Source organism: Leptopilina heterotoma, unplaced genomic scaffold, assembly GCF_015476425.1.
Source record: "Leptopilina heterotoma isolate Lh14 unplaced genomic scaffold, ASM1547642v1 Lhet_134, whole genome shotgun sequence".
Classification (NCBI taxonomy): Eukaryota; Metazoa; Arthropoda; class Insecta; order Hymenoptera; family Figitidae; genus Leptopilina; species Leptopilina heterotoma.
Window position 1 is genome coordinate 486,307 of NW_025110853.1, and position 23,141 is coordinate 509,447.

At 28.5% G+C, this 23,141-nt stretch overlaps 1 protein-coding gene across 1 annotated transcript in view; it reads left to right on the top strand.

Annotated features, from left to right (window-relative positions):
* Window positions 1–879: 879 nt before the first annotated feature.
* LOC122513132 (homeobox protein 2-like) overlaps window positions 880–23,141 on the top strand; it is a 37,447-nt gene continuing 15,185 nt past the window's right edge. The window contains exons 1-3 of the mRNA XM_043629405.1: window positions 880–886; window positions 982–1,411; window positions 1,496–2,114. Coding sequence (XP_043485340.1) covers window positions 880–886; window positions 982–1,411; window positions 1,496–2,114 — 1,056 coding nt within the window. The remainder of the gene's footprint in view (window positions 887–981; window positions 1,412–1,495; window positions 2,115–23,141) is intronic.

Sequence of the window (23,141 nt, forward strand, 5' to 3'; positions counted from 1 at the left end):
TTGTAAATTGAGGGATTTTATATCAATATTAATAAAAGAAATATGTCACTAAGGAAGTGGATTAAATTAAATATTTACAATATAAAAGATACCTAAGAATGTCGTAATACGGTACGGCATCATGTTGCAGACACAAAGCCATTTTTACGCAAAATGGGCAGGAATGAATTTTTTTAGTACAGATAGTTTGACATTCATTTCTTAGAAATTAATTTAATAATTTCTCAAATTTGTGATTTTTACTAGATTTGCGCAAGACGACATAAAAAAAATAAAAACCTGTGAATGATTACAGTCAAACATTTATTTTTTAAGCAAACACTTATAATTCAACGTTATCGCGGGAAAATGTGAAAAAATAAAAAATATAGTGCTATTTTTTTATTTTTTTAATACTCTCTAAATATGAATTAACGAAATTCCACTAATTTCCCAGCGATAAGTATATCACTGATTCAATTAGCGTATATACGCTAACTAATCAGTGAAATTTCACTAATTCACAGCGTATATACGCTAATTGAATCAGTGATATACTTATCGCTGGGAAATTAGTGGAATTTCGCTAATTCAGATTTAGAGAGTAGGAATACTAAAAAATAATATCGTGAAAAATTAGTGTAAACTTTCAAGATGAATGGTTATTAGGTTACAATATCAAGACAATGCATATTTTGAACGCTAAAATAATTAAAAACGAAGTACAGATGCGTTAAAAAAAATGAAGAAACGAATTATTTACTATTCATCTATTATATTTAAATTATATAGAATGAACAATGTCATTGTACTCAAAATTGTTACTTAGTGGTGACATAGAAAGATGGAAATCGGAAGGATGAAATTTTAAAATAAGGGATCGTAAATATGTTTACGAAAATGGAGAGTATGAAAAGCAACATCAAGACAACCATAACCTGGGAAAAGAGGATCATAGAAAGAAAGAAAATTGTTATGAACAATATTTTGATGATTTTAAAGAGCAGGCTGATTACGAGAATCAATATTATTGCCAAACTGAAAACAAACAATTTAATGAGTATGAACAAGTTACACCCAATAGTTACAAACAACCATGGAACAACCAACGGCGAAAAAGAAATCAACGACAGAGTCAACGATTCAATAGCAGAATCTATAGTAATAACGGTATCAACAACCAAAATATAAACATGAATTTCAGAAAAAATTATCAAACTATGACATCACAGGGATACGAAAAAGGAAATTTCTATAACAGCGATAGGAATTTTGAAGAGTATAACATCGATTCAAGAAATTTACAATATAGATTTGCGGAAGAAGAACAAGAATTTAATGTCAGAAATGAATACAGAAGATACAACGATATACAAGATGATTATAGAATAGAGCGGCAGAAGGATTATGAATATACTAATTACGAAGAATCGTATATAAATTGGGAGGAACCATCTTTTAAAAATAATTATTTCGAAGTAAATAATTTTGTAGAAAATAGATCTAAATTTGAAAGAATACATGATTATGATTTCGTAACACCACCAATTCGTTTTAAAGATTCGTCCACAAACCAAAACTCTTTAAAGGATGAAAAACAATCTGATTATAATGTCTCACCCTCTGTAAATGAACCACAACTTGAAACAGAAAGCGAAAGATCAAGCGAAGAAGAAGAAAACATTAGTATTATTAACATCAATAATACAAAAAATCTGAAAGAAGAAAGAACTCAAGAGCAATTACGCAGCAAAAATGAAGAAGGAAGAAAATTAGAAGAATTTAGGGATGCAACAATAAATCAAAATGCCAAACATCCAATAGAAATGTCACATAAAGACGAAAATCCTGCAAGGAATATGACAATTTCTTCTGTCACGAGTGTAAATCAAGAGATATTAGAAGAGATCCAAACTTTGAACAGAAAATCTGTCAACTTTGTATCAATAATTCAAGATTATTCTGAGGAAAAACAGCTACTAATAATAAATGAAGACAATGAGACAGAGAATGTACCAGATGGATTTACAATTGAAATGAAAAGTAATAAACTGGACACGGAAAGTAATGAAAAGATGACGACATTAAACAGTGCCACTCAGCAAAATTTGCGTTTACCAGGGTCAATGTCATTCGTATGGGAAGTCAATTTAGTAAAACCGAAATTAAAAGTAGTTAATAAAAGAAAATGGGTTCATAAAATCCAAAAAGAAAGGTCAAATGTGAAAGGTCATTTGAAACAAAAAATAAATGCGTTTTATTTTGAGGAAAATAAAAAATTACGAGACAAAACATGGAGGGAACTAGAAACAAGAGTTAAATCAGAGAGGTTAGGAATAGGTTAGACATAGGTAAACTTAAGCAGGGGGAACATAATGTAATTTTAAGCATGAAATATTTTTAACAATCTGCTTAAGTAAAATATTAAATTTACTATTAAAAAAAACCTCATAAGCTAAATGTAAAATAATCATGAATTTTTTAAGATTATAATTCTTTTGTTATTCTGTTGAAAAATTTTCTATATTCTATTTTATTCTCGTCTAAAGTAGACAAAGTAAAATTAAAATTGAGAACATTAAATGACATCTAATTCAATATATAACAAGGGAAAAAATAGGATATAAAGTTAATAGTATAATAAATTAAACAAAAGACTAAAAATTTGTTAATACTTTTCTTGAAAGAAAAAGTTAATCCAAGAAAGAATAAGTAATGAGTTAAATACTAACATAGTACAAATTGCTATACTAATTTGGAATAATATTGCATAATCACTTGCTAACAAATAAAGTTTGTCCAAAGCACTAGAATATTAAAGAAACAAATTTTTTTATATAACAAGTTTTAAAATAATGGTTTTCTCTAAATACAGGAAACCTAAAAAAAACACCTTTGCTAACAATAGGTACTCAGAAAAATTTAATTAAAAATAAATAATTACCTGATTAAAATGTTTATTTTTCTACAATTATGTATAAAAATCAACAAAAAGTTATAATATTGTTTTAAACATTTGTATATATGGTTTTTTTTATTAATATTAACAAAATTAACCAAAAGTTTATTCGAGATGAATTTCAAAATACCAATACTATACTATTCTATAAAAAATAAGTATATTATTAATTAAAATATTTTTTAAATATTATATTTCATTAATATGCTCTGATTAAATTATGCTAAATCGTAATTTTTAAATAATTCTATTTTTCTCATAACAGCTTAAAAATGGATTAAATAATATTAAAAGGATTGCTTTAAATTTTCAGCATAAATAAAACTATTGTATATTATCAATAACATAAATTAACAAGTTTAACAGTATTAATTTATAAACTTTAATATTAAATCAAATTATTTTTCTAAAAAAAAAAAATTTATTTATTTTTATTTTTTTTTCTTGTTGAAAACTAAAAAAAAAAATTTTTTTAATGCCGTTTTGTACTTGTATCTAATAAAAACGGAAAACTTACTAAAATAAAATTTTTTCTAAAGCAAATTTATTCAAGACAGCTAAGAAAACAAAACTTTTATTCTGCAAACAATAGATTTAAACAATTAAACTAAAACGTAAACGGTATAATGTAAAAAAAAACAATTTTAAAAATTTATTTTCTTATTTAACTAATTTTTTGTAGTATTTCTACAAATTCAGGCACATTTAAATTCTATAAAGACTTAAACATTAAAATAAAAATATATCTTGTCAAAATTTAAAATTCATTCTCTATGTAAAGCTAGTAATGAACGACAGCGCATGAAACAGAGGGAATGAAGTTTTTAAAAAAATGTAATAAAGAAACAGTGTTAGACAATAATTCAACATTATTTCTTTAAATTTTTGCATTCTGTGGAATTAAAGGAACAAATTTTATATCTTTCAATTTGGTTTGCATCTTGTTCGATACATCTTACTAAACTTTATGAACAAAATAATGTTAATCTAAGACCAAATATATTTTTTCTCAAAATTATAATAAATTCAAATTTTTCTAGCTATGTTATGATATAATAATTCAATGTATACAAAAATTTGCGATTATTTTGATTACGTTTTTAATATCAGAATTATTACTTACAAAATTTAGAAGGAAATAGTAACGGAATTTAGATTTCATTTTATTATGAAAATACAAAAAAAATATCCTAATGTTAGAAAAAAAAATAATTTTCTTTTGGTAAAACAACCTTATAAAATCACTACGAATTATAATTTTTCCTAACGAATAAGCAAATCTTGTAAAATAGCAACAAACATTGTAAGCAAAATATTTGTTGAGTTGAAAAAAATTATATTAGAATTAAATTTAAATATTGTAAAGTTAGGTTATTAAGTTTGTTCAAAGAATAATTTTCATATGTATTCTTCGTTTAAAATTAATAGAAATTGTGTATTTATATACGATTAAAAAAAAATTTAAACAGATGAAATTAAACGTTAACTAAAATTATAAAAACCATAAACATTGCCATTAAAATAAAAAAAAGGTCATTTATCTAGAAATAAAACAAAAGTTTCATTTGATAAAATACAATAAAATTAAATTTAAAAAAGGAAACATTTTTTTCTACGCTGCATGTCTAAAAAGTTAAAAATTTTAAATCTAAAAAATGTATTAAATACAAACAAACAATGTGCAAATCAATAACAAAACTTTCTACCGCTGTAAACTAATTCAATAAAATAAAAAAATAAAAGCAAACTAAGATACTTAAAAATCTTCCTAAAACAAAAAAAAGAGGAAACGAGTTTTTTTTTAAACAAAAAGTTTGCCTTTATTTAAAAGAATCATTTCCAATGTTAACATAAAACAACGAAAATATTTATATTGTAAAAAAAAGGCTGTCAAGGGACGTCAGCCTAATAAAAAGGGGGCAGTAACAACAATTTTGTTGTCATGTCCTATACATAAAAATTTTTCTCTGATCTTAATATAAAAAAAATCAATTAAATAAGCATCCACGGGTTTATTTTCTCGCATGTTATAAAATTAGCAAACTACAAAAAGCACTATCAAAATATCAATTATTGAAAATCACTGATATCAGAGAAAGATTTTTTTTTAAAATAAAATACTTATCTTACAGACATTTATGTAAAAATTATATCAAGAACATATTATTTTGTAAAACTCAAAAGAGTTAAATACCATTACAAGAAAGAAGGATACATCAGGACCACGGCATAACCACACACAGTTTTCTTAGCAGCTGATAAGGGACGTCAGCCTAATAAAAGGGGGGCATTTGTTACGTATGACTTCGTAACATTTTTATATTTTTAGTAAAAAAACATATTGTATTTAAATGAACTCAATAAGCATTTATTCATGTCGATTTATGGGGTAACAATCACACTTTTAACACATGATGACACTTTGTAACACACATATTACAACATTCAGTAAGGAATTTTGTATTAAGATCTAAATAATGAAATGAAGATTGTGATACTTTATAATATGCAAAACTGTGTCAAATATTCTTTAAGAGTAAGTAGAATTTACTTACGATATTTCTCAATGTAAAAAGTGGTTCATCCAAGCAACAGAACTTGGGTAATGACATTCAAACAAATCTGCAAGGTAGCAGATAATCATTAAGTAATAACTTAATAATAAGTAGGTCTTTCCCACCAAAATGTCGTTCAATAAAAAGAATCGACAAAGGGAAATCATGGCAGTTGCCCGTGAATCTTGGCGAAACAAAGTATGTTTGGCCATAGTAGCCGAAGTTAGGCAAAAGTTGCCTTTAAGTCTCACGAAGGGACTCCAGAGATTTTCAATGAGTGATTTAAAAAGAGTAATTGACACAGTATTTTTATATGTGAAAAATATTAAAAAAAGTTAAAAAGATAATAATAAAATAAATCTTGATATAAGGTTCCAGACACTACAACTCAGTTAAAGTGAGTATACTGAATACGCAAACACAAAAAGAACACATACACAATTCATTATCATAAACGATTGTTTTCAATATAAAATAAAAGTTTGTCATTTAATATTATTTTATTGATGATTTTACTTAAAAATTAGATTATCCTATTAATAATTTCATTCCTTTCCAAAATACGGTCTCTCACCCGATTGGTTGAAATGATAACCAAGAATGAAAAGGAATCCACTACCTTTAAATAAAATTATTTGTTTCCTTAGAGCATTGACGTTCACTACGGGGTGAAATAATTTAAATATTTAATATTTATTAAATAATAAATAAATTCATTCTTAACACAGTATATAAAGTTAAATTTAATTGGAATAAAAAGTAATAAATTTATCAACACTCTATTTAAGAAATTTTTTGTCTGTTACAAAAAGCCAAATGTGGTGGTTGTGGATGTAAATAAATAATTTGAATTAAGGTACACTACCGTCCGTGAGTATCAGGACGCCCCTTTTTTCATAAGTGGAAAAATGCTTAAAACGTAGAAAATAAGAATGACAAAAATTTTTCGTATTTTTTTCCTGAAAGCTAATGAAATTATGAATAGACTGACACTTGATCGAAGAATTTTCGTTGACTATTGTGTCAGATTGGGTGACTTCATTTAAAAGGGAATATTGCTGTCCCCACTCCAAAAATTGACTTGTAGGCTTGTTTTTGCCAATATGAAGTTTTTTCGCGGTAGTTAGTGATGTAATAAATTTATTCTCCAAGTTTGATACCAATTGACAAAATAGAAAACGAGATAACCCATTAGAAACTGGCAAAAATAGGCAGAAATGTCATTACTGTCCCTGTCCCTGGGCTACTTCTGTAAGTTTCAAACGTTCATACTGTTCTCACATGTTCACTGCAGCTTGAAAAAAAATTCTGATGGCTTTGTCTACCCTCTAGTCTGATAATTCGAAGTATTTTGACAAAATTTTTCAATTTTTGTACGCAAATAAAAATCCCGAACAGATGTCCCTCGCTTTCTAAATTTCATCTTGGAAAAAACATGTTTACCTTTGAAGTCTCTTTACAATTTTTTAATCTCACGTATTGGTTTCAGAGTTAAATTTTCTAAAATATTGATTTATAATTTCGAATATAAAAAAATGGGCTCCCTTCGGTTTACTGTTATAATTTGACAGACAGGCAGAAAAATCGGCAGAATATTTCAACTTTTTTTGTCATTGCTGTCCCGTCTGCCCAAAATTCAGGAAATGATGAAAAATAGTTAGGAATAACGAATTTTCAGGTGGATTTGCAAGCATTCTCGAATACCATTGACAGAAATATTTTAAAACACATATTTAATGAATAAAATTTAATTTTTGGCAGAATGTCATTGCTGTCCCTGTCATTACTGTCCCCCATTTTTAGTATAATTATAGAGTTTGAGAGAAATTAATTGCGTAATGACTTCAGAATGTGATAACTATACGCATGTGTTCGAATTTATGTGTGTATGTGGATATCTATCAACAATTATACGTCAATATTTGAAGACGACATTATTTGTACAGTATCAAAACCGACAAAGTTGAAAAAGAACAATTTGTTCTCTCTTAAAAATTACGATAAAGTTCTCAAAAACATGCGTCAAATTTAAATTTCTTTTCTGAAAGCAAAATATTTCTTAATTGTTTATGTTTGATATGTTATTTTTTAATTTAAATTAATGTTAATTACAATAAAATAAATTCTATAATACTCGTTTGCTTTAATTTAACATAGTTCATATCCAAATGTCATTACTGTCCCTCGGTTCAGTTGATGATTTTTGCCCTCGTGATGAAAAATTTTACTGCAAAAAAGAAAAAGTTTGTTTTGTTACGTCTAGTGGGAGGTTATTGAAGAGTTATCATGTAGATTTGATTAGAAAAGTGTGGATTTTAATACTCTGGCAGAATTTTGAAAGCAGAATCTGAAGTTTTAGAGTCAATTTCTGTCTGCTTCTGTACTTTTCTACTGTTCTACTTGCATACACATAAAAAATCTGTGAAATTATTGTCTGCTCATATCTTAAAAATATGATGAATAATTATTTTGTAATATTCAAGATTATAGATTCTCAATAAAGGTTAATTTGTCAAGGTAAAAATAGGCAGAAAATTGACGGTTTTCTGCCAGAAAATCATTTTTTTACAAAGATGTTGTCATGTTATGCTCAGTGAATATTATTTCCGTAATTTTAAATATATAAATAACCCGAAAATAATATTGACAACCCCTTAATTGAAAATTGTGATTCCAACATTCCACGGAGGCAGAATTCCCTTTTATTTGAAGTCACCCAGATACAGAAAAAATACTGGATTTTGCATGCTTTTCGTAATTTTTTAATTTCTCGAAAACTAATTAACTTTTTTAGCGTTCTTGGTCTTGTTTCAATCTCTATTCAATGTAGAATCTAAATTAATTAATGGTATTGTGATATAAATTTTTCCAAAAAAATTTGAAACTGTGAAAGTCGGATAAAAAAATTATGAAAAACAGATTGACACTTTTTCAACAAAAAAAAAATTTTTTTTAATTAAATAATTAAGTAATTAAAAAGCTTTTTTGAATTTTAGTATATCTATTAAATGAACATATTTTACGTTGACCTTTTTGACACTTTAATATTCATGATAATTTTTTGAATTTTTTTAATCCTACTTTTACGGTTTCAAATATTTTTGGTATAATTTATTTCACAATACCAGTTAATAATTTAGATTCTACATTAAATAAAGATTAAAACAAGACGAAGAGCGTTAATAAAAGTTAATTAGTTTTCGAGAAATTAAAAAATTACGAAAACCATGCAAAATCTATTATTTTTTTTGTATCTGACAGAATAGTCAACGAAAATTCTTCGATCAGGTGTCAGTCTTTTTATAATTTCATTAGCTTTCAGGAAAAAAATACGAAAAATTTTTGTCATTCTTATTTTCTACGTTTCAAGCATTTTTCCACTCATGAAAAAAGGGGCGTCCTGATACTCACGGAAGGTAGTGTAGTACAGATATTATTCTTCCATTTAAAACTAATAAAGCATGTAAAACCTTATTTCAGAATATTTTATATTGAAAATCTTTTTTTTAAAGCTTTTTTGTTGATATATATTTGTCGTAGAAAATGACGATTTTTATTTTATCAGTTGTACAACAAACAAAATAACAATATCAACACTCTCACAGCGCCAGGATATTCAGGATATCCCAGATACGTTATGGAGATATCGATTTGTTTGCAGCAATTTGGATATCCACAGGACGTCCCTGGGATATCCTGGTGCTGTGAGGGCAGTTATATAATATAACTTGACACACATTTTTGTGTGAAAATAGTACTGGTCGATATGTATTACATAATACAAAAGATTATTTTCGGTTCCTTCATTATTTATTACAATCAAATACTTTTTTCTTGATACGTTTAAGATAATGTAGGAAATTAAATTAAATAATTTAGAATATAATCCTTTTATGCAAAAAGTTATGGAGGGGGCCCCAACATTTTTATGTGCGCTTCAGGCCCGCCAAAGCCTTGATCCGGCGCTGAACCTTATGGATTCTCATGTAAAACCGTACGGGAAATTGCGACACGATTTTAGGTAATTATACCTTAAATAAACCCAAAAAAGCCTATATTTCTTTAATGAATTAATCCCATATAAAATCTATTTTCATTTTTCAGTTAGGTATAATTTTTCCATATCCCTATTGAAAATTTCCACATAGGATTTTACATTTTACCCGTTTTTGCGTAATGCCCAGATAGAATTTTGGAAAGCAAAAATATACCTTAAATATTTCTAAAATTCAAGAAGAAAAATTTTAATTCATGAATAGGAATTTGTTATTTATTTTCAAAGTCATTTCTAAAACATTTTTAGAATTCAAAAATAAGAAAATTTTAATTCATAAATCCCAATTTGCCCTAATGGCGTCTTAAGGACTTTCTATGTTCCCGTGCCCACTGAAGTCAAATTTCAGTTTTATTAATACTTTTACTGTACCCTTTATATTGAAAATATATTTTTTATTTTCTACGCTAAATATAACAATACATACTATGAAATTTTCAAACTTAAAACCTTAAAATATCAATATAGAAATTGTTTGCAAACTCACGTTCATTGATTTTAGAAAATTTGTAATAGAAATCAAATTTATGACATTAAACTTGTTAATAAAATAAATTTAATAAATGTACATTACCGTCCACGTGTATCAGGACGATTACACGCGACTCTATGAAAAAACATGCCATCTCTTTTTCAATCATATCTCGTAAATAAAAGGAGATAGGAGATACAAAAAAAACTTAAATACGTTTAGAAAGCTAATTGTATTTGCGTAAATTAACCGTCTTTGAAGTCATTTCGTTAACTATTTTTTTAGTTGTTGACGGATTAACCTTTTTTAATTTTCGAAGGCTTATTTTAAAGCTGAAATTCTAACGAGGATTTCTGTGCGTTTAGAAAAATTTTATCTAAATTTTTCTAGATTTTTGAAAAAGTTGAAGTCAAGAGACAAAAATGAGAAAATTCGATAATTTTATTTATTTATTTCTCACTGTAAAACTCAAAAAATAGTTGACGAAATGACTTCAAAGACGGCTTATTTTACGCAAAATTTAATCAGCCACAGGTCTCCTCAGAGGTGGGCAGGTTATTCTAAAATGTAACGCTACAAACTTGGTTGGGAGTTGTTCCAAATGACTTCCAGATTCCAAATTTTCAAACCGATAAATCGTACCTGATCCTCTTTTCGAATTATCTCTTTTACAGATAGTCGAAAACTTGAAAATGTATTATCTTAATGTGGAAGCTTTGATTCAGAAGACTGCTGATTTTTCGTTATTATAAATTTTTTAGACAAATATTTTATAGATAATTTTGTTCATGATTTTGAGAAATGTGGGGGTAGGGGAGAGTGGGGCAAGATGGGGTACGTAAGGTTTAAAGCGCAAAAAAGCAAAAATTATCGAATATATATTTTATTATTTTACATATTTAATAACCATCTTTGGGAATCAGTCTTTAGTAATAAAGGCGTACAAAGGCCACTCTCCCCTACCCCATCTTGCCCGCACCAACGAAATTGAATAAAATGATTAATTACTACAATTTACGATTCAACAAAGAAAAAAACATATGCTTTCCTTCTTCTGTAACCCTTGCCAGTTATAAAAAATTTTATATAGTTCATTAACTGTTATTCTTAAATAAATAAACACCTCCTAAAAATAGTGAAAAATTCCCAAGAAAATCGTCGAAAACAGTTTTTTTAGTAAAACAGATAAAAGATTTGTTCTTATGGCTTTTAGGTTTTGTAAACAAGAAACTATCGTCTCGGTGCAGTATTATGTAAAATATAATCGCGATTGGTTAATTCGTTTGTTAAATAGGGCCGGTACCCCGTCTTGCCCCACTCTCCCCTATAAGTTCCAAAAATCACTTTTTAGTTTTTGTAAATACAACTGTTTTAAAAAATGATTGGATTGGTTCAAAATTTGTTACTCAGGGGTTTCGGGGTCCCTGATTGCGAATATGATGTCAAAATAAAAAAAATCTGTGGACAGATTCGTAATCAGCGACCCCGAAACCCCTCGAGTAACGAGTTTCAGGCAAATTGAATCGATTTTTAAAAGTCGATCGCCATATTGGATCCAACATTTTGAGTTTTGAAAATCTGATGTCATATTCGTAATCAGCGATCCCGAAAACCCCCGAGTATCAAATTCTTAGCGAATCCAATCATTTTTTTAAATAGTTGTATTTAGGTCAATTTGTATGCAGAACAATGTTGAAAAATCAATTCTGACAGTTAACTTAGTTTGTTGTTGTCAATATCGCTATATTTTTGTAAAGTAGAGGGTTCAAGCTTTAATTTAACTCATATGACAAGTCTCTAGCACGTCGGATTTACCCAGTAGAAATTTTCAAAAACTACTAAAAAATGATTTTTGGGTATTTTACCCCAAATTTTCTCAAAATCCTGACGTGATGGGAGGTTTTAGTTAAATGTTAATTTGGATTTAGCGCACCAAAAGCTACGGTAAATGACTTCTCGATCTCAGACAACGGAAATTTTTATTTTTTTGAAGGCTTCTGAAATTATATATATTCATATATGTAGCACTTTAACATGTGACAGACGTGTCCAAATTCAAAAAATCAAAAAGTGTCTTGAAGAAGAGACAATTCGGTACCATAATTATCTACAAAATCTTTGTCTAAAAAATTTTTAGCAACGAAAAATCAGCAGTCTTTTAAATCAAAGCTTCCACATTAAGATAATAAATTTTTCAAGTTTCCGACTATCTGTATAAAAGATAATTCGAAAACAGGATCAGGTACGATTTATCGGTTTGAAAATTTGGAATCTGGAAGTCATTTGGAACAACTCTCCACAAAGTTTGTAGCGTTACATTTTAGAATAACCTGCCCACCTCTGAGGAGACCTGTGCAGCTTTCTAACCGTATTTAAGTCTTTTTTGTATCTCCTTTTATTTACGAGATATGATTGAAAAAGTAATGGCATATTTTTTCATAGAGTCGCGTGTAATCGTCCTGATACTCGTGGACGGTAGTGTAATTTAATATTTAAAAACATCAACCAATATCAATACCAACTTCACAAAAAATTAAACAATATTCAACAAAAAGAATTAATTAAAAATTTTGTCGAAAATCAAAAATATGATTTTGGCTTAAAAATTCGGATTTAAGGGAGACTGGGGAGAAAGGTTAAATTTTGGATAAATTATTTTTTTTAGACAATATAATCCGCTTAGATGCAAATATTTATATATCAATATTGTAGGGCAACTTGTCCTCTACAACTTTCAATAAAAAAGTTTCTGATATTTTCGCGTAAAATACATGTTTTGTCCTTTTTTGAAAATTTTGTTTTTTTAACTTTTCGCATAAAATACACCCAGGTGCGAATTTGGGTTGGCCGCCAGAGTTTGAAGGTTGGCCTAACTTTGGCAAGCGAAGTTTTTGTTGCCAGAGTTTGCCGAACTCTGGGACACGGTTGGCCAGACGGTAGTCTAAACTCTGTAAAACGCAGTTTAAATGACTTAAACTTTCTTGGTCGGCCGAACTCTGGGCCACGGTTGGCCCAACAGTTGGCAAAACTCAAGAAACTCAGTTAAATTGACTTGATTTTTCTTGGTCGGCCAAACTCTGGGCCTCGGTTGGGCCGACGGTTGGCAAAACTCAAGAAACGTAGTTAAATTGACTTGATTTTTCTTGGTCGGCCGAACTCTGGGCCTCGATTGGCCCTACGGTTGGCAAAACTCAAGAAACGCAGTTAAATTGACTTAAACTTTCTTGGTTAGCCGAACTCTGGGCCACGGTTGGCCCGACGGTTGGCAAAGCTCTGTGAAACACAGTTTAAATGACTTAAACTTGCTTGGTTGGCTGAACTCTGGACCACAGTTGGCCCAACGGTAGCCAAAACTCAAGAAACGCAGTTAAATTAACTTAAATTTTCATGGTCGGCCAAACTCTGGACCACGGTTGGCCCGACTGTTGCAGCTTTACAGGCTTCGAAGTGACACACTTTTCCACTTTTTTGACACTTTTTTTGGTCAAGCCTACTTTTTGCTACTTATTTTGTCAAAAAGCTACTAAATGCTACTTTTTTCCAAAAAATGTAAAAAAAATTTACAGAATTCAAGAATTTTAGTTTTTTTGGTGAATTTCGTAGATTTCAAAAAACCCGCCAAGTGAATTAAATTTATTATTGGACGCGTGATTATAATATATTATAATAATTACTAATAGTAATTTTTGGCTTTAACAACAAAAATAAAAAATCTGACTAAAGATATTTAGCAAATACCTTTAGGTATCTCTTCAGGGGACCCGAATAAGGACCTAAAAAAATCGCGATGAGAATAAATTAAAAAAATATACTTAAAAGTTGCACAAGTGATACAAGTGTTTCATTTACTACTCTTCCGATAATCGATTAAAAAACTTTAACAAATACTTAAAAGTTGATATTTTCTTGTACGAACAAATTTTCAAAAGTAGGGTGAAAAAAAAATTTAAATATGGACACCACAAAAATGAACAGAATGTCACATAACTCCGGAAATTTATTTAGGGTAATAACACTCTTTTATAATTAAAATTGCAATGCTCTAACTATTTCCGTTCGAAAGATAATGAATTTTAATTGTTTTGACAGTTTAACATTTCGTCCCAGTCTCCCCTATTATTTATATTTCATTTTTATAGTGAAAAATAGTTGTACTTATATTAAAAAGTAGCTACAGAAAGTGTCACGTCAAATTGACAAAAAAAATTTAAAATTTGCATTTTTTTAAATTTTGTGAAAAAAGTTATAACTTTTATTGTGCTGTTATTTTGTTTGGATTTATAATTTTAGTGTGATATAAGTTATAACTTTTGTTCACAGGAAATTTTTTTCCGTGTTACCAAGTTGGCATAAAATTTAAATTCGGAGGTTCCAAAAATCCCTGAATAAATAGTTTTTAACGAATTTGGTGAAGTTTTAAGATTAATTAGCATATTGAAATCGATATTTTGAATTCAGAAAACCTCATGTAAGATTTGTAATTATTAACATCAAAATCTTCTTGAAAAATTTTATTTCTGTATACTTTAAAGTTTAAAATAATAGAAATTGAAAATTTAATTCTAATTAGTTTTTTAGTTATTTCAACAAAATAAATTTTATGCATTTATTAAAATAAAGCAAACTTTTGTTATGTCAACAAAATTGTTTTACTGAAACAAATAAAATATGTGAATTAAACAGTTTGGTTCAATGAAACAACCTCCTTCCTGTGTGCAAGGGCGATTGGTTATTTGAGGATAAAGTCTGTATGAAGTGGAATTGAACTGTACATAGTGTCATGGATGAAGGTGGTGGGAGGGAGGGCTGACTGAGAATGCTAGGAGTGATCTTGTGTCTCCTGGATGAACACAAGACAAAGTAGCAGGGGGTTGTTGATTCACAAGGGAATATCGTGTTGCACAATGTTCACAGTGCAATGCCTACAGGTTGCTTACTACGGTATATATGTATACACAATATACATCTCTATCTAACCAAAATGACCTCTATTCTGTGGCAGATTTCAACCTCCGACGTCCATACAGGTCTATAAACCGACTACACATGGACAAATACCATAATCCATTGCTTTGTATTATACTGGAAAGTATTTGAAAATTTTAGGAAACAAGCGCACGTGCAACTTTTATGTTTCCTCATCTTTATTAATTTACTAGCGTCATACTCCTCGCTCGGAAGACATTTTCTTATTTATTTCCACTTAAATAAATAGTTTTTGAGGTAAAAATTTTGTTAAAAAAATTTTTAACGTCAAAAACTCTCCTGATTAAGCTAATTTTGTTTAAAAAAATCTTTAACTTCAAAAACGATCCTTATACCTCATACAATATGAATGCAGGCTAATTGTTTATAACACTTTTACACCAATAGGTCTTTTTAAAAAAATTATGTAATATATGTTTTCGTAGTGGTTTTTAGCGTAGAATAAAATAGCGCTATAAGTTTCTTATAAAAATCGATTTTTCTTCATTTATTTATAAAAAAAAATTGTTAAAAAAATATTTTTTTAACATTCAACGACAAAAATTATCATTAGATCCCATGCCAGGATTTCAATAGTTACTTTTATAATATCTGCATTCCTTTGCCTGTAGGCATCAATGGGTTAATGTAAAAAATCTTTTCCTTAAAGCATTTTTTCAGTTAGTAGAAAATAAATTTGATACAATAACGTTTGACTTTTGTTCCACTGAAGACCATAAAAATAAAAAAATTAGAAATATAAGCCTGGATAAAGTGTGGAGGAAAAGATTTTTTACAATTAAGAAGGAAAATAATTTTTATAAAAAAGTTTAAAATATATAGTTAAACTGTTTATAATAATAATATATACGTATATAATTAATAAATGTATTAGAGGCGAGCAGTAAAGGTCATATCATCTTTTAAAATACACTGATATAGGCGATACTTAGTTAGCGCAACGCACAAAAACTCGTAGCGCAAACTTTAAAAATTTTTTTCTCAAAAACATCAAAAAGCACTTCTTTAAAAATTTAACCACTTATTAAGGAAGGTTTAAATTTTGAGAAAATAATTTTTTTAGGAAACTCCATGATGTCCTTAGCATATTTTTTTAACAATAAAAAATTATTGTTTAAACAAATTATTGAAAATTTAATTTTTCTTAACTTTTCTTTAATATTATAAAAAATTGACATTTATTTATTTTCAGTTTCTGATTTTTCAAATCTAAATATCTTGCAAAAAAATTTTTTTTTTGCAAAACTGTTTGGCACAGTTATTTAGTACCCCAAATACTACAAAATTACAAACTTTAAGAAAAATCGGTGACCCACCATTTACTTTTCGTATGGAACTGCCCTTGATATAAAAATTACTTCCTCATAGAGGAAGTATTGTAAATACTAAAATTTTTCGAGTTCGATTTTTTGACATATCTTTACGTTATTTGACCTCAGGAGTTTAAAAATGACATTTTTAAAAAATGTAATTCCGTATGTGTGTGTGTGTGTGTGTGTGTAAACATCACATTTTCATAAATATCTCGAAATCATGAAGAGCTTTTGGGTTAAATTTTTTTTAAAATTGTAGATCTCACCTGCGGACATAAAGTGAGAGTACTTTCTGATATATTAATAAAGTTTAACTAAATTTTTTTTTATTTTTAATTTTGCAAGAAAACGTTTTTTGCCCATAACTTTAAAAAAATGTTAGGACACCTATAAATGTTTTTCCATAATTTTGTAGAGTTTTTTTAGACGCATCTTTTGAGCTCTAATTAAACATTTTTCGTCCATATTAACCGGAGTTATTAAACTTTTAAAAATAAAAAATTTTGGAAAAAAAGACTTTTTTGAAAATTTTGTTGAAAAACGTAGAAGTAACTTTAAAATTATCGTTATTAACTTGTAGAGCATTAAAAAACACTTCGATTGACCTATTTTTGAACCTAATTCGATAATAAATTTCGAAATTATTGGTATTTTAAAAACCAAAAATTGTGAAAAATAACATTTTCTCAACTTTTTTGTTTGAAAATCTTTGTTTAACTATTAAATTATTGTAACTATCTTGTAGGGTATTTAAAAATAAATTGATTGACCCAAAATTCAATCACTTTTACCATATTTATAAAAAGTTATTCATATATTTCTATTATTTTTATCTCTATAAGGAAGTACAGTGTTCATGAAATGAGCACCAAATATATAAAAAAAATATACAACTTGGCAGCGGTTTTTTAATTTGTAGTATCAAATAAATAGTTATTTGTAGCAAATTCGAATTATTTAAGTCAAATGAATGGAATAATTGGATCTAATAAATATTGCTTTAAATCAATTAGGAAAATTACTTAATTCAGTAATGCATGGATTTTAATTTAAATAAATATTTATTTGCATAAATAAAATTTTTTTTTTAAATAACTAAATATTTATGGGACACTCCGCACGTCAACACGGACAGAGCTCTAAAAAAATTGCTTTGATAGATTTAAACGTTCTAGGGCTTAAAAGATTTCTACATTCATGTACTTTAAGATGGCGAGGGGCGTTTTTTTGCCAATTTTCATTTCCGATGCCAATAGAGCTGTCAAAAGTCAAATGGTCCAAAAATTTCAAAATACTTTTATGAATTAAAAGCAAAAAACGAGGTAAATTATTCTGTAACTCATTCTTTAACAGTTTTTTTAAGGTCCTCGAATATAAATCTAAAGTTTTTTTTTTAAATCTAAAATGTCGGATCCAATATGGCGGACAAAATTCAAATTTTATCAGATTCGATTAAAACTTGTTACTCGGTGGTTTTTAGGGTCGCTGATTACGAATCAAAAATTAAAATTAAATTAAAAATCAAAAATTACCGGTCAAAATTGAGAGACCATCCATTTTCAGGTGATTGAAAAACATTTTAAAACATAAAATGTATGGAAACTAAAATATTTTGCTTTTTATTTTTTGAAAGATGATAAAATTTTGAAAAGAACAAGATCTTTTAGAAGTCATTTAGCCAATATTTTATTTAGATATTTTTAAAAAATCGTCATTTTCAATGTCTTACAAAAATTTGAATAACTTTTAAAATAATGAACGCTTTTTAATGATCTTAAGCTTATTTTAAAGGTCATTTGCTACACTATAAGAATTACTTATAGGCATTAAGGTCATGTTATTCAGTGGTCACGTGTCCCATATACTTTACTATGGGAACACGTGACCACTGAATAACATGACCTTAACGTGTAATTTTTTTCTTAGAAAATGAGGCTGTCAAACTTGGACCAAAAAAATTCAAAAAATTTGGAACAATCTTTCGTAAATAAGAATGTTTCAAATTTTTTATATTTTTTTGGTTCAAGTTTTTATTTTAAAAGTTATTCAAATTTTTGTAAAACATTGAAAATGGCGATTTTTTAAAAATATCTAAATGAATTATTGGCCAAACGACTTCTGAAATATCTTCTTCTGTTCAAAATTTTATCATCTTTAACCCCTTCAGTGTGTAGCTAAAATATAACAAAATGGTCCCGAAATGTGAAAGACCTTCTTGTGAATAAATTTTCATGACACTAGGTACTAAGGGGTTTTTTTGGGTCGCTGATTACGATGCCGGTGTTAGTTTTTAAAAATTCAAAATGGAGGATCCAATACGGCGGTCACGATTATGAAAAATTCATTGCATACGCTTAAAATTTGTTACTCGAGGGTTTCTGTGGTCGCTGATTACGAAACAGTCATTAATTTTTAAAAATTTTAAATGGCAGATCCAATATAGCAACTCATTTTTAAAAATTCATTAGATTGGATTTGTCTGAAAATTGTTAATCTGGAATTTTCGGGGTCGCTGATTGCTATAATCCGATGTTAGGTTTTCAAAATTCAACAAAGAGGATCCAATATGGCGGACGATTATTAAAAATGATGTACTTCGAAAATCTGACTTCAGAATCGTGATCAGCGAGCTGAAGAATCCCTGAGTAAGAATCTTTAGAAAAATTTATTCACTATTAATATTTTTAAAAAAATTTGGCAGACATTTTGGATAAAAAATCATGTATTTTGAAAATCTGACTTCAGAATCGTGACCAGCGACCTCAAAAACTCCCGAGTAAGAATGTTTAGAAAAATTTATCCACTTTTAAAATTCTGAAAAATTTTTGGCGGACATTTTGGATAAAAAATCATATATTTTAAAAATTTGACTTCAGAATCGTGATCAGCGACCCCAAAAACCCCCGAGTAAGAATTTTTGCGAATATACGTTAAGATGTTTTTATTGTTTGGGCCATGACGTGTATACACGTCATCCACAGTCAAGGGGTTAAAAAAATTAGCAGAAAAAAATTTTAGTTTTTAATAAATTTTATGTTTTAAAACGATTTTCATTCGACTGAAATAATACAAATGTCAATACTTGGCTCTGTTCAATATCGAACTGTAGATCAGAAATCAGCGGTGTTGGACATCCCTTCATGTTTCACATCACCCCACATCACCCTATATATTTATTTGATTCAAATAACTTGAATTATGCGAATATACGAAACTTTTTTCTTAGAAAATGCAGGTTGGCAAACTTAGACCAAAAGAATTTAAAAAATTTGAAACAATCTTATAAACCCCTTCGCTGTTTGGAAAAATAATAATCATATGATTGGCCCAAAATGTTCAGCAAAATCTGTTAGATGAATTTTTATGAAACTTAGTATACAAGGGTTTTTGGGGTCGCTGAATATAAATATGACGTCAAAAAAAAATTCAAAATGGTGGATCCAATATGTCGGACAAAATTTTTAAATTTTAAACAGATATTATAAACAAAAAAAACAAAGAACAGAAAGTGTAATGTAAAACCTTTGCAGCCTCCACGCGGCATATTCTGGGGTCATGATTCGTTTTATCAGCTAATGCAAAAGATATAGAATAGAGTACAAAATTTGATAAAAATCGGGATGAATTAAAAAAATTACGTCCCTCATTTTGAATTCATAATTTTTTATTTTGAAAGACAAATTTAAATTCAGCGACCCAAAATATCCCTAGATACTGAAATTGATAAAAATCCAAATGAATTTTAAAAATTATGTCTACTATTTTGAATTTTTAAAAATGAAGGTCAAATTTGAATTTAGCTACCCGAGAAACCCCTAGATACTGAAATTAATAAAAATCTAAATAAATTTCAAAAAGTATGTCCGCCAATTTGAATCCTGCATTTTGAAGTTTTTAAAATGATGGTCAAACTCGAATTCAGCGACCTGAAAAACCCTTAGGTACTGAAATTGATAAAAATCCAAATGAATTTCAAAAATGATGTCCGCCATTTTGAATTTTTTTAAATTAAGGTCAAATTCGAATTCACCGACTCCAAAAACCCTTATACACTAAATGTGATTTAAATTAAAAATAAATTTACATAAATTTTACTTGTTTTTAAATTGTTATATTATTTAAAAATAATAAATAATAATTTATTTATTACTTAATTTAGGATCATTGCAATCAATAGTGTGTTAATAATGATATAAAATAATTTATTTTATAATTTACATAAAAAATTGCATTTATTTTGCGATAAGAACTTTACTACCCAACGGTCGTTAACAGGCAACGGGTTAACAGAAAAATAATTTTTAAAATTCAAACATATTTTTTTACTAAATTTTCTTGAAAAATCTACATCATATCATGTTTTATATTTTTTGAAGAATAGTTTTTTGTACAAAAAAAATTCAATTTTAAAGTTCTGAATGTTCTTCGCATGCTTTATAGTGGTAGAAATCTACTGCTCATGCGTTATAGTAATAGAACACTACTACTCATTCGTAATAATGATAGAACACTACTGCGTATGCGTTACAGTAATAGAACACTACTGCGTATGCGTTACAGTGATAGAACACTACTGCATATGCGTTACAGTGATAGAACACTACTGCGTATGCGTTATAGCGATAGAACACTACTGCGCATGCCTGACATTGACGGAACACTTCTGCGCATGCGTTATAGTGATAGAACACTACTGTGAATGCTTGATACTGATAGAACATTACTGCGCATGCGTTGTAGTGATAGAACACTACTGCTCATTCGTAATAATGATAGAACACTACTGCGTATGCGTTACAGTGATAGAACACTACTGCGTATGCGTTACAGTGATAGAGCACTACTGCGTATGCGTTATAGCGATAGAACACTACTGCGCATGCCTGACATTGACAGAACACTTCTGCGCATGCGTTATAGTGATAGAACACTACTGTGAATGCTTGATACTGATAGAACATTACTGCCCTTCCACTGGGTCTAACCCTGTTGGATACAGGACTTAAAAATTTAATCAATAAATGCGTCCTGACCCAAAAAGTAATAAAAGTGGGTAGTGTGACGTATTATCTCTTGCAAAGGAATAGTATAAAAGTAGGCACCCTTGCTGAATTAGGCAGTCCAGGAATCGCCACCAAGTTAAGTAGTTGTGTACTACCCCCATGTGTCTTCTTCGACAGTCCAGAAGTCACCCTCAAATCAGCAACCCGCGTTCTCCGTCAGTCCAGGAACCGCGACCAAGTTAACAAGTCGTGCATCGTCGAGTTTATTCTACGACTTCAGTTCCAAAAATCTCTTCAAGTACCAAGTGCATTCTTCAAGTCTCAATCAAATTCATTCAAGGAGATAATTTCTAATGCGAGGCACATTTCTATTTTACTAAGGACTGCATTATTTCTACTTCAATGTCAAATCAATAATTCGACAACTGGACTGCGGATCTTTCACTTTGGCTGGCCCGAAAACAAATTCGAAGGAAATCTACTGCATATTATTGTGTCCCAAAAAAATAAACAAGTTGTTCATTTCATGACCATTAAGCTTCCTCAATATATATTATTATATATAATTTTAAAAGTTAAATAATTATAATAGTTTATTAAATATAATTAATAAATCTTCTTTTTAATAAATGAAAAAAAAATTAATGTTATAGAGTTTATCATAAATTTTTTTTCATATATATATATATATATATATATATATATATATATATATATATATATATATATATATATATATATATATATATATATATATATATATATGGGACATTCCACGTCAACACGGACAGAGCTCTAAACAAAAATTGCTTTGATGGATTTAAACGTTCTAGGGCTTAAAAGATTTCTACGTTCATGTACTTTAAGATGCCGATAGGCGTTTTTTGCAAAATTCCATTTCCGATGCCAATAGAACTGTCAAAAGTCAAAAGGTCCAAAAATCTCAAAATACTTTTATGAATTAAAAGCAAAAAACGAGGTAAATTATTCTGTAACTCATTCTTTATCAGTTTTTAGGGTTCCTGAATATGAATTTAAAGTTTTTTTTTAAAATCCAAAATGGCGAATTCAATATGGCGGACAAAATTCAAATTTGATCAGATTCGATTAAAACTTGTTACTCGGGGGTTTTTAGGGTCGCTGATTACGAATCTGAAGTCACTTTTTAAAAATTCAAAATGGCGGATTCAATATGGTGGAAAAAATTTTCAAATTTGATCCGATTCCCTTAAAACGTGTTACTCGGGGGCTTTTGGGGTCGCAGATTATGAATATGAAGTTACTTTGTAGAAATTCAAAATGTCGGATCAAATTTTTTAATTTGATCAGATTTAATTAAACAGTGTTACTCGGTGGTTTTTAGCGTATCTGATTATGAATTTGAAGTCTCAAACACAAAGTAACTTCATATTCATAATCTGCGACCCCAAAAGCCCCCGAGTAACACGTTTTAAGGGAATCGGATCAAATTTGAAAATTTTTTCCGCCATATTGGATCCGCCATTTTGAATTTTTTTTAAATGACTTCAGATTCGTAATCAGCGACCCTAAAAACCCCCGTGTAACAAGTTTTCATCGAATCTGATTAAATTTAAATTTTGTCCGCCATATTGAATTCGCCATTTTGGATTTTTAAAAAAAAACTTTAGATTTATATTCGGGAACCCTAAAAACTTATAAAGAATGAGTTACAGAATAATTTACCTCGTTTTTTGCTTTTAATTCATAAAAGTATTTTGAGATTTTTGGACCTTTTGACTTTTGACAGTTCTATTGGCATCGGAAATGAAATTTTGCAAAAAACGCCCATCGTCATCTTA